Below are 12,665 nucleotides of genomic sequence, written 5' to 3'. Positions count from 1 at the left end.
TCTCTAACCCTGACTGTGACTGTGTGCCGCCACAGGCTGCAGATGCTGGAGGCCATCTGTAAGCACTGGGAGGGGCCCATCAGCCTGGCACTCTACATGTCCGACGCCGAGGCCCAGCAGTTCCTGCGCTATGCCCAGGCCTCCGAGGTCCTCAAGAACCGCAAGAACGTAGGCTACCACATCGTATACAAGGAGGGCCAGTTCTACCCAGTCAACCTGGTGAGGAACGTGGCCCTGAAGAACGCCAACACGCCGTATGTGTTCCTGACTGACGTGGACTTCCTGCCGATGTACGGTCTCTACGATTACCTCAGGTAAGAACAGTGCCTCCCTTGTCTGCACTACATAAACACTAGTGGATGTTTACAACACTGAGCTGCTGCTGTTGAATCAAACTAACTTAACATGCTGCTGCTGAAGGCTTCTGACCAACAGCTTAAGTCCAAAAAAAAAATAATAATAATTAGCATGTCTATAAGCCTGCGTGTGTGTGTTTATTATCATTATGACCACCTGCCTAATATTGTGTAGATCCCTTTTGCTGTCAAATACACAACAAACTGCAATGTGTCATGTATTCTGAAACCTTTCTATCAGAACCAGCAAACAGTAGCTCGTCTGTTGGATCGGACCACATGGGCCAGCCTTTGTTTAAGCTGCAGTTTTTAAGATGCTCTGACCCAGTCGTCTACATCATAATTTGGTACTTGTCAAACTTGGTTAAGTCCTTACCTTTGCCCATTTTTCCTGCCTCTAACACATCAACTTTGAGGACAAAGTGTTCATTAAGTGTTATATACACCTTACCTGTCAGTGGTCATAATGTTATGCCCGATCGGTGTCAATTTAAAAATATAGTGTTGTGATGTTATTGTTTTGTTTTTGTTCTAATCTTTATCTTAATTTTCCCCCCATGGTATTGGAAAAGGTAGTAGCTTTAATTTAGACATGTCTGGACTCCACTCAGTGGTGTATCCAGATTCTACACCACAGCGCTCAAGGTTAAAACTACAAAATTGAAAATAGCTGAATATTAAACCTGGCAAAGTGCACAGATGTCTCCCTCTGTGAAAAACATGTGTGTTTAAAAAGTCCAATTTCCGTCAGAGTAATTACACTTCAGTGTGTTTCCCTGTAATAACTCAGAGTCCTTGTGCAATTTAATGGCCACAGTGTTGTTTGACAGTCTCATCCTGTTGCTCAGACCTGTAGTTTCTCCTCCTCTTCACCGTATGTTTGCCCTGAACAGGAGGTCCGTGGTGCAGCTGGACATGGCTCACACTAAGAAAGCTCTGGTGGTCCCAGCCTTTGAGACCCTGCGTTACCGTCTGTCCTTTCCCAAATCCAAAGCTGAGCTGCTCTCCATGCTGGACATGGGGACTCTCTACACCTTCAGGTACCTGAACAACATGAATCCAGAATCAAGTGGACAAACCAATAATGATGTGATCATGATTCAACCTTTCTCCTCTACATCCTCAGGTATCATGTGTGGCCCAAAGGTCATGCTCCCACTAACTATGCCAAATGGCGAACGGCCACCACTCCCTACAAGGTGGAGTGGGAACCAGACTTTGAGCCATACGTCGTGGTGAGACGGGACTGTCCAGAATACGACCAGCGCTTTGTGGGCTTTGGCTGGAACAAAGTTTCTCATGTGATGGAGCTAGACGCACAGGTACACCTGCAATGAGACCTAAAAGATTCAGACCTGTTAGGTTTATTTCTGTCTCGACCAATGCATGTTTTCTAGCCTTTACAACAGTGGCCACATGATACTATTCAGCCACTCACTGTGACTCGAGAACAAAGTGGGAAACCCTCAGCATGTGACAGCTGAAGATCTTTTTCCAGATGTTTTTCACGTCTCAGGTCGCCAGAATTCAGTATCTCCAAAAAAAAAGTGTTCCTGGAGAGAAGAGATCAGTGATGATGATAAGAAAACAAAAAATAAATGCTGTAGAACTAAATATCTAAATCTGTCAACAAACCAGATCCATAAACATTTCTGTTTAACATTAGTTGAGTTTGTTGAAGCCAACAACGATTAGCTTCTTCAGGTTTGTTTAAAGCCTTGTTTTTTTGACCTGTTAGTTGCATCTGTGAGGTGTTCAGAAAGGTTTGTCAACTGAGGTTTAGTTGAGATGAGATGATGTGGATTTAGGCTCTGCCCCATTTCTCATTCATATCCCTTCACATACCCCTACCTGTGCAAGGTTGAAATATCTCCCTATACTACTCCTAAACTATAATACGTCATCATCTGCATAATAACGCATTGATATAATACGTCATCATCTGCATAATAACGCATTGATATCAGACAACTGGTATACTGTTCCCATAATCCTGATATGAAGATACAGAGCAGAAGGGGTGGGGTTAATGGAAGAGCTGGATGGGTAGAGATGGGATAGAGCCTTTGCAGTTTCATTATTTAATTCTCTCCGTTTCCCTCTTCTCCTCAGGAGTATGACCTGATGGTCCTCCCCAATGCCTTCATGATCCACATGCCCCACGCCCCCAGCTTCGACATCTCAAAGTTTCGCTCCAGCTCCAGTTACCGCAACTGTCTCAACACGCTAAAGGACGAGTTCCACCAGGACCTGTCGAGGAAGTACGGTTCGGCCGCTCTTAAGTATCTGACTGCCCAGAGAAACATCTGAAAACTGGGGCCACTGGGAGCCAGAGGGGTCATCAGCCCCCTCCACTCCTGAGCTCCAGGAGCTCAGACTCGTACTGACACAGCTCAGGCCACACGGCCCCTTCAGATGTCCTCAGGCTCCTGTGCATTAATTCTGCAGTCAACTCCACCTTAAGGAGAGTGAGGACCAGACGCAGAGACACAAACCTGAGCAGGACTTCTTGTGAAGTCAGGACTCTCTGGGCTGGATAGACGCTGGCGGAGCAGAGTGTGGATACTGATGGGACTAGCTTTATGGCGGGAAAATAAAAACCATATTCTTACAATTTGTTTTGACAATCAGGGCTTTTTCCAGAAGACATGAACCACGTGGACATCTGGACACTTAACTCAAAGACACTATATGACGGGACCCATGTTGTTATGGGAGAAAAATAAATTTAAAGGAGAAGATGACAGTGAGGCCGGTTGAACTGGAGAGAGATTTAAGCCTTATCACTTTCCATATTTAAAATGTTCATTTTTTAAATTTTTTTCAGTGTAAATCAAAACCAGTGAGAAAAACTCTTTAATTTAGTTTTTTTCTGATTCTGACTATACATAAAATTCAATTTATTTTTCTTTTCTGTTTTCTGATTCTCCATCACACCCCGCTCAAATTATTTCAGATTTTGTGCGTGTGTGTGTGTGCGTGTGTGTGCGTGCGTGCGTGCGTGTGATCCAGCTGCATCATACGGTGAGTCTTCAACACGCGTCCTGTCAAAGTCACTCTGGCTTCTGTCTTGATCATACTTCTGGCTGCATGTAAACAGTTGCTCTACGTGTTGTTTTCACGTCAGAAAACAGATTCAAGCTTGTTTTCATTAGAAGTAAAGATCTTTCGTTGAAACATTAATCTATCATCACTGATCGGGACCAACTCACGAGTCAACGTGAGTTGTAGTTAGTAACTGACAGCGAAGGGCAGGAGCTCTTCAGCTTTTAGTTTCTTGTATTTTGTGCCATTATGTTGTCATGTGTCTGATCATCACTGGATAAATGTGCCATCTACTGAACCTCCCTACCCACGATCCCCTTCTTTCTGTGGAGTCCAACTGAAATCATAAGCCTTTACACGGTCTGGCTGCATGAACTCGGTCTGACCTGGACCTGAGGTGGGAATCACCAGATACAATATTATCACAAATGTGATACTATTGTGATTTTAAACATGTTGTGGTATCTAAGTATCGCAACATATTAGTATACATTGTGATTTATCACCTTTTGCAATTTCAAATTAGGCTCTGTAAGGATATTTTTTGTCTCTGTTTTATCTGATAAGATAAAAATTAATTTTATCCCTGATAAATGTGATTGTCATGCAGACAGACCAACACAGTCAGAACAACTACACTCGTAGCCTTTTTAAGTATTTGCAGTGACAGAACAGTGAAAGATCGATACTTGTCCACGTATTAATACAATTACCACACAAAACATTGCAGAGCAAATGAGCTCAGTATGTTACTTTCACTTCAACGTTTCTGAAGGTTAGTCTCCTGTCCAAGGTTTAGGGTTTACAACCCTGTGTTTTAAGTAAGTAAAACAGGTCCAGCAGTGTTTCTGTCTCCATTTTTGGTGCTCATGTGCACTCCAGGTGAAAACGTAGCAAAAGAGGTGCATTTTAAAGCCAGAACAAATTTCAATAGCAGCCCCACAATAATCTAGTGTCATTCATATACAGCAGCTTGATGTTCGAGTCAAAATTAGCTGGACCTGCTGTAGATATTTAAATGGGGAGTTCAGGTATTTTCTCGGTCCAGAAATCCTGGATTCAGCCTGAGCTCATCAGTCAGGATGAGATTTGAACATAGAATCTGATGCAGCTGCCTCTGACCTGCTGCGGCTCGATGCACAAACCAATGATGCACAGTTAGCCGTTAGCAAGCAGCTAATGTTAGCTGCAGTTCACCCTGTTGCAGGACGCAGTTTTATGCAAACACAGCTGTAGCAGACTATATGCAAAGAAGCTGTGGATCTACAGAACTGTGTAGGAGAAGCTGCGGCTGAACCACAAGTGTCAAAGTCCAAATTTATTCCGTTTGGACATGGACAGTTGAGACAACAGGGGACAGGGGCAGATTCATTGCTAATGCTAATGTAACATTGTAACATTTCATTTCAGTTGGACTTTAATCTTCCTGATTCCAAGGTTTTTATTTTGGGTTTGTTATTTTTTGGAGGATGGCCGAGTTTGTCTCTGTGTTGTTACATTTAATGTTGATCATCCTGGTCCCAGAAAATGATTCCTATCAATTCAGTGGTGGTTACTCTTTTTGTCTCCCGATGAGCTTTCTGAGCATCTACTGTCCACATGTTGCAGATGTTGATCATAACGCAGGTCAGTGGATACACTGAGGCGAAGTAAAAGCTTAACTATGTTACATTTCCTCCTGGCGGGGCCACTATCAGAGCTTTAAATTTCCCTCCCCATTTCTACTTGTGTTAAAAGATTATCCTTGTCTGTCTGTGTCCTTTCATGTCCTCTGTCCCTTCATCTGGACACAGATCGACTGAGGTTTCTGAGCAGGTGTGAATCTGAGCGATGGTGAACATGGCGGCCATGGGCTCACAGTTTGTTTGGTGAGGAATGAGTGTGAACTGTTTCCATGAAGAGCCCCTCCCCTTTCCCTCCCTCCATCCCTTCCTTCCTACCGCCTCCATTGACTTGTTGTTGATTGTGGTAAATGCTAGTGCCTTTGCTGTATTGTGAAACTGGATATTGATTGTACTGTTGTACTGACAGGGCCTGGGGACAGTCAGGCGCTCTATTTATTATTGTTGACTCAAATCAATCATATTTTTCTATGTAAGTGCTTTAAATAAATTTGCCCTTTTTTAATCACTTTGTCTGGGCTGTTGTGTTTTTCATCCTCAGCAAATACAAACTTTTCTTCAATTAGCAGCATTGCCATTCAAGTCAAGTTATTTGGGGATAACTGAGACCCTAGGGATTTTTTTTATTCTTACCCCAACATGAAAAAAAAAAAATCTCCAGGAATTTATAATATTTATCAAGCTCAGTGGTTTTAAGCCTGTGTGAACCTTCCATGTGTGTAATTGGTCCAGGGAAAATTTCCAATACAAACTAAATTATTTTGGATGAACTGAGGCCCCCTGATAGTTCTCGACCTCTTTAAATGCAAATTGCAATATTAATTTGGTCTGTAACTGGCCCTGCAGTGAGTTCAACTGTTTCTGGACCAAAGCAACACCTTGCATTTTCCCTGTATTAAAACAGTGCAAATGAAACTTGGCAACAACATACGTAACATGTAGACAAAAATATAGAATATGTCCTGTCTATTGTTCACAGTATCTGACACATAACACAGTAAACAGGTGGCAGGCTGCAGTTTTACACAGCACCTGATTGAGAAAATCCAGTTTCCTGTCAGGAAATTTCACTAAAATGCTCTCCTGGTCGGAGAACAGCTCTGTACAGGGCATTATCAGGTCTAAAGAGACTGATTCAGGCCGCAGGACGCTGCAACAGATCAGATCCAGCGTCTCTGTACGACATGTTGTTGTTGTAGCTATTCCTGAAGCTGAAGTGTTCGCACCATTATTTTGCTAAGGACCATGTAGAAAATCCCCTTCCACTTCACATCACTGGTGGGTGGAGCCCTGAAGTCTATTTAGGGAGCCAGCTCACCTGTTTGAGGCTTCTGTAGATACTTAATCTACAGACCCTGACAGGTTATGCTTTAATGTGTTTTTCATTGCCATATTTGTGTTATTTTATGCGTTATGTTGCATTTTTGCCTGATGGTTGTATCTCAAATTACCTCAGTGGTTTATGAACCTTTTATTTATTCATTTATACATTTATTGATTTTCTGTGTTGGTTTAATTTATGCCTTGGCTAATTTAGCTGTTCATGTTCTTATCTTCTCACATGTTAGCAGTTGTTGTCTGATGATTATACATAGGACATACATAAATAGCACTCACTCAAAGATCGTGGTTATCTACACTAGTTGATGCATCATATTAAAAATATTCCAGGCCTTCTTGCTGTGAGGCGACAGTGCTATCCACTGCACCACTGTGCCATTTTGTCACATTTCCTGTTTTGATAAAACCACCTCTGATAAGCCTCCTATATGATCACCTCCACTGTGTAGAAAGAGACACCACCTGGTCAGCAGCACCACAGTTGGATGCTGATGCTGCTGGCAGTGATACAGGCCAATAAGAAAAGACCAATGGTGCTGCAGCAGCTCTGTGTTGAACAAACAGACCGATAGAAGTCAAGGGAACCACCTCGGCAGGAAGAAACACGCCTAATCTACATAACATCAGTGTAAGACTATAATGTTTTTCCCTGAACACAAAAAAAGCTGAGAGCAAATGAGGCAGAAGAGCTGATTTGAGACCTGAGGTATCAAACCAAAGCATTGTCGATCACATGAACCTGCTCTGATTCACACCGTAAACCTGTTTTAGCAGAACTAATGACGTTTCCCAGCAGCCTCAGTTGCAGCTTCTCTGCCATTAGTTATAATTAAGGTAAACACACCTGCTTATTATCACATCAGCACATAAGCGTGTTGTAATGTCAGGCACAGCACTGCTCTGAGCTACATAGTTTTCATGGGTACAGGAATGATGATGATGATGATGATGATGGTGTTTGTGTGTGTGTGTGTGTGTGTGTGTGTGTGTGTGTGTGTGTGTGTGTGTGTGTGTGTGTGTGTGTGTGTGTGTGTGGTCGCCTGATTTATTTCTTAGTTTACCTTCTAAAGGACTGATTTAAAGTTGTATATTTGGCTTATTTTGACCTGGTATATAATTATTATTATTAATATGAACGTACTAGCCTACATACAAACATAATGCTAGGCTCATCCTCATTTACGTACAGCTTAGACTCTTTGTATAAGGTGAATAAAGTGCTATATGACAGAGGATGAAAAGTGTTGCAAAGATTTTTCATGAGAGCAATCAATTGCTAAAATATGAACTTAACCCAGATCATTGGTTACTGTGCTGATGATGGTTTGTAGGTAAATACTGTATAATGGGATGGTTTAAATACATCATGAGAGCGATTTTTACTGATTCTTTTGTGTGTCTTTTTAATGAAACACTGAAGCCGTCGCAGCAGAACTGTGGATGTACAAACTGATGATGAAGGGTGTGTCTGCATCCATTTATAGCCAAGTGTGTGGGTGGAGATGGGACTGTAGATTTATAACAGAACCATCTATATACACTGCTTTATTAATCTGTTGCAAATTCTGTCTCTGTGCAACTCGGAGAAAAGGATTCACATGTTCAAATGTCCTCCAACTTCTCCTTGTCTTCAACTCACCGTCCTTTTTCTCCCGCACGTGAAAATCAAACAACGATTTTTGAAAAGCATCAGTCTCTTTCTTTAAAGGAAACATATTATGCCCCTTTTCCACAAATTAAAATTGTTCACAGGTGCCTTAAATTCTCACAATTTGGAAGGAAGGCAAGCCCAACACCCAAATTAAGAGCCTTCAAAAAGTGATATTTCCATAATACATCATGCCCTTCGGGGACATTAAAGATTTTCAAATCAAATCAAATCATGTGCTGGTTATACAACAAGTCATACCTGTTGCACATCTGGAACAACTGAACAGAATCCTAGACCGTCTGTGCTATAAAATCCACAGTGTGAGAGGCAGTGTCAGTGCTATATGTGAAGCAGTCCTGCAGCGCTCAGAGATGTGAAATCCGACCTCCTCGAGCTGCCACTTCACAGCGGGAACACATCCACCCCCACCCCCCCACCCACACCCCTTCCTCTCGGGTTCTTAGCAACAACTTATCAATTATTAGTCAGCCTCTCCGCATGTAGGCCACCAGCACCATATGGGTCACCAGACCAGACTCACTGTACATATGTACAATGATTCATAAAAGATGGAGAATCTCGCCCCTTTTATGTTCAGAGTCAGGACAATTCCTTTTTTTTTCTTTTTTTACTTCATCTTTGATTCAGATTTGATTCAGTCTTTTAATGTGTGAGTATGCAGCATTTTAAATAATCTGTGATAAACTTTTGTTGGCAGCATCAACAATGACAGTCAGTGGATATTCAACTATCTGATGCAGGGTTTTAGGAAAGTAATCTTGTCTAAATGAGGGACAGGCAGCAGCTCTCTCATGTGTCCCCTGCTGAGCTTGATAATGTCAAGTGATCACATCCATCACAAGGGAAAACTGAGAGGTGCTCAACTTCTGTACAAATATACCGGTATGTTGTTTACTGCTCCACTCCACAAACTGAGTCTATTGTGGCACCTTAGAACTGGAGCTGTTTGTCAAGTCTCCCCTTGGAGGACTGATGCTGCACGCAACATGAGACAGAAATGTTGCAGGTCTGAGCACCTATGGAAAGCCACTGGGTTTGAAGTGCATCACCTCTACCTCAAACAACTCAGACAGTCTTTTAATGAACTAGTCCGGGAGGCTCGGTCAGCTTGCAAACCTCATCGCCTCCTCAAAAAGAAACCCGGAAATCCTCTTTGACACTTGCTCCATCACTGCCTGCATTAACATCCTTAACTAGTGATGACTGTAATAAGTTCCTCACCTAACAGGCCTATATCTAAACTCCCATTCTTATCCAAAAGTCTAGGGAAGGTTGTCACGGGTCAGCTCTTGATGTCCTGTGATACTGTTAAATACACAGTGCTAATTCTACTAGACCTTAGCTCCACTTTTGATACTTTTGATTAAAGTATGGTTTTTAGTTGAGTTTTCTGTCTTTGTCTCATTTCCTGTTTTATTTTGAAGTCCGTGTCCTGCCCCTGTCTTCCTGTCAAGTTTCCCACTTGTGTGATTGTCTTTCCCGCCCCAATGTGTTTCACCCCTGTCTTGTCGCCTTAGCTGGCTTTATACCTCTGGATACGGACGAATTTCGTCCATCCGTATCAACCGTTGTCTCCGTCACTGGCCTACATACCTCCATCCGGTTTCACCGTTTTTATGGACGTAACGCCAACTTATCCTCTAGGGGGCAGTGTGTGTCATAAATGACAGTGTCATGTCAACGACGCTGTCATTACCGGCACCAACATTAAATGTATGTACCCTCCCACCAACTCACATATCTAAATTTTGCACCATTTTTAAATGTTCAATGTTTACTCTCGTCTTCTCCTTCTTCTTTGAATTTCCGGCAACTACTCTCTTCTTCGCCGATTTTCGTAATGGAGTTACTTTCCTCTGCTTCTGACTCAATACTGCCACCCCGGTTACCGGTGGTATTGCTCCATTTCATCCGGAGCACTCCGGATTCGTAAGCTCAGAGGCAACGGATCCACTGACGGATGAAACGACCTCCGGATACGGACAAAAGTGTCTGTATCCGTTTTTACCGTAGGGTATAAATGGGCCTTTAGTGTGTGGCATATATGCTGTGCTTCACATTCCTCCTGTGCCAGATCGTCTTGTTGTATCGTAATTAAGAAACGGAAAAACTGAAAACAAAAAAACAATGTTTTTTGGTTTAGGAATTAAAAATGGGAAAACAAAAAAATAAAAAATATTCTTCAAATAATTTTTTCTCATTTATGAAAAGTTAATCAGCTCACTTTCTTCAGGTTGACCACGACAGTCAACCTGCGTCGTCATCCCGGGGGAGAAAGCAAGCTGATTTACTGCAGGCTGATTTCATTCTTTTTTGGAGATAAATGTTGGTGTCGTAACTCAGTGGTGAAATCTAACAACTGGCGGCCACATTAGTTTGTTTGAATGAACAGTGAGGCTTAAAGGTACAGTATGTAAGAAATCTAAAGCAACTGGCCGTAAAATCCTCCTAATGTGTCACAGAGACTCAGGAATAATGTTCATATAACATGATGAACTCACCAACAACAATAGCACAGCCAGAGTATTCGCATTAAAAATCTTTTTTTGCAGACTGCAAATCATGTATGTTTTGAATTTATGTGTTTACATGTTGCGCCACCTAGCCCTCTCTCCCAGTCACGGCGGCGTCAGTGACATTTCAGCCTCTGGTATGCTTCCACTGAGCTCCCGCTACGACTGGGAGAAAAAATGAGATCGCTGTGTTTTGAATTTGACTGCAGTAACCGTTTTTGGCCACATTCTTACATATGGCACCATTAAGGTGTGAACTGGACAGAGGAGGAGCGCTGCAGATCGGGGCTCTGGATGTACAGAAATCGCCACATTTACATCAATAAATAAATGATTTACAATGAACCGATTGGTCTACATCTACAAGTAAATAAAGAATACAACAGAGGGGAATTAGGTGCCACATGCTTTCGGGCATGTCCGCGGCGCAAAGCTCCCTGCTGTTGAGTCAGACCTGGTGCTATAGCCCGGTTATCCTCCCGGTTATTTTTCTCTCTCTCACACACACAAAAAGAACCAAACCAGATTAAGCCATTCTCCGTCAGCTGTTTCCTGCTCTGACATTTACTGCCACAGCCTGGAAATTGAATTGGCTTCTGTGTTGTTTGAATAATGGTCTCTCTCTCTCTCTCTCTCTCTCTCTCTCTCTCTCTCTCTCTCTCTCTCTCTCTCATTTTCTTTCACAAAACGGAGAGTGTAAAAACTGTGAAGTCAAGCATTTCCTCGTCTCCAATATCTGCAAAAACAACTGAGCTACAGTGATAGTCATCTTCCTCCTGGCTCCGCAGAGGAGGAGGAGGAGGAGGAGGAGGAGGAGGAGGAGGAGGAGGAGGAGGAGGAGGAAGAAGCATTTACCCAGTTTCAGAGTCTAACTGGCTCTGGACTGTGGAGGTGTTTAAACTGCAGCTAACAGACTGATCGTACTGTTCTTCTTCTTTCCATCCATTTGAATCACACATTAATTGCTGTGATGTGTGCTCGGCCTTCTCAGCCAGTTTTCACACCATGAAACTCATTTACACACAAACTTATGCAGAAGAATCACCAGCTCACCTCAGGGCCGACCCTCAGGCTACAGCAAAAGATGCAAATTCATGAATTCATGAAAGTTGTTTGGAGAATCAAAGAAGTGTGCAGACTCGAAAATGCTGCTCTGAAAACTTTGTGCACAGAGGTGAGAGCAGCACTGATGCTGGAGTCACCGACAGTGTCAGTGGATGCAGGTGTTAGTAGAAAATTGAGTGTTATCCAGCTGCAGCCCGAAGCCCCCCAGCGTGATAGAAATGCCGAATCGCATGTATGTTCCAAAAACTGTTAAACCAGAAGAAGGAAAAAGAGAATTTTTATCAGTTATGTATAGGCCTATATGCTGTACAGTACTAGTATATACTAAAAGATAAATGTGTATGATCCAGTTCTCTTTTATCTCTGTAAACCAATGAAGAAAGAAAACATGCACTCTCAAAAAAGGAGAAAAAAGTCTGGAGGTGCTCAGCCACAGAACAACAGCATAAACAAGAAAAAGCCAACAACACTCGATGTCCTTCGTTACAAACTTTTAATATCTCACTGGTACAATCATCAGACACACAGACCGGTTTCGACAACTGTCTTCCTCAGTGTGTGAAAAGGTTTTCACACACTAAGGAAGACACTTGTCGAAACCGGCTTTTTCTTGTTTATTCTTTAATCTCTGTAGCCTAATAAAAGAGAAAAGATTATTTGGTGTAATTGTAGATGCTAAAGAAGATGGTACTGATGTTTATGTCCACTATTACCACAATATATGGTAAAAAATTGCCATATGCATTTGAAAAAGAAAAACTGTCCAAATAAACAACAACAAGGAAGTTTATTTTATGTAATATGGCCCAATTCATAAGCTAAACTGTGCACACAATCCTTGTAACTGAGCCTTGAAACACCTTAAACATCCTACCAAAAAATAATGCAAACATAATTGTTATTCTTTATTTTGTCATCATTATAATTCTACAATACATTTTAAGAATTGACTTTATAGAAATAGCTAAAATTTGTAAAAAAATCTTCCAATGAAACTTCTCAAATCAAGCTAATTAAATAAACTCACATGGTTGTCACAGTTTTCTCACTG

At 42.0% G+C, this 12,665-nt stretch overlaps 1 protein-coding gene across 1 annotated transcript in view; it reads left to right on the top strand.

Annotated features, from left to right (window-relative positions):
* The window catches only part of large2 (LARGE xylosyl- and glucuronyltransferase 2), a 90,324-nt gene extending 84,799 nt beyond the window's left edge, over nucleotides 1–5,525 (top strand). Inside the window, exons 13-16 of the mRNA XM_084001761.1 lie at nucleotides 36–314; nucleotides 1,250–1,396; nucleotides 1,483–1,678; nucleotides 2,469–5,525. Of these exons, the coding sequence (XP_083857887.1) occupies nucleotides 36–314; nucleotides 1,250–1,396; nucleotides 1,483–1,678; nucleotides 2,469–2,666 (820 nt within the window). The 3' untranslated portion in view covers nucleotides 2,667–5,525. The remainder of the gene's footprint in view (nucleotides 1–35; nucleotides 315–1,249; nucleotides 1,397–1,482; nucleotides 1,679–2,468) is intronic.
* The last annotated feature ends 7,140 nt before the right edge of the window (nucleotides 5,526–12,665 follow it).

The sequence above is a fragment of the Trachurus trachurus genome, assembly GCF_905171665.1.
Source record: "Trachurus trachurus genome assembly, chromosome: 3".
In the NCBI taxonomy this organism is placed as follows: Eukaryota; Metazoa; Chordata; class Actinopteri; order Carangiformes; family Carangidae; genus Trachurus; species Trachurus trachurus.
Note: the sequence above shows the minus strand (reverse complement) of the source record. Positions and strands in the feature narration are given on the sequence as shown.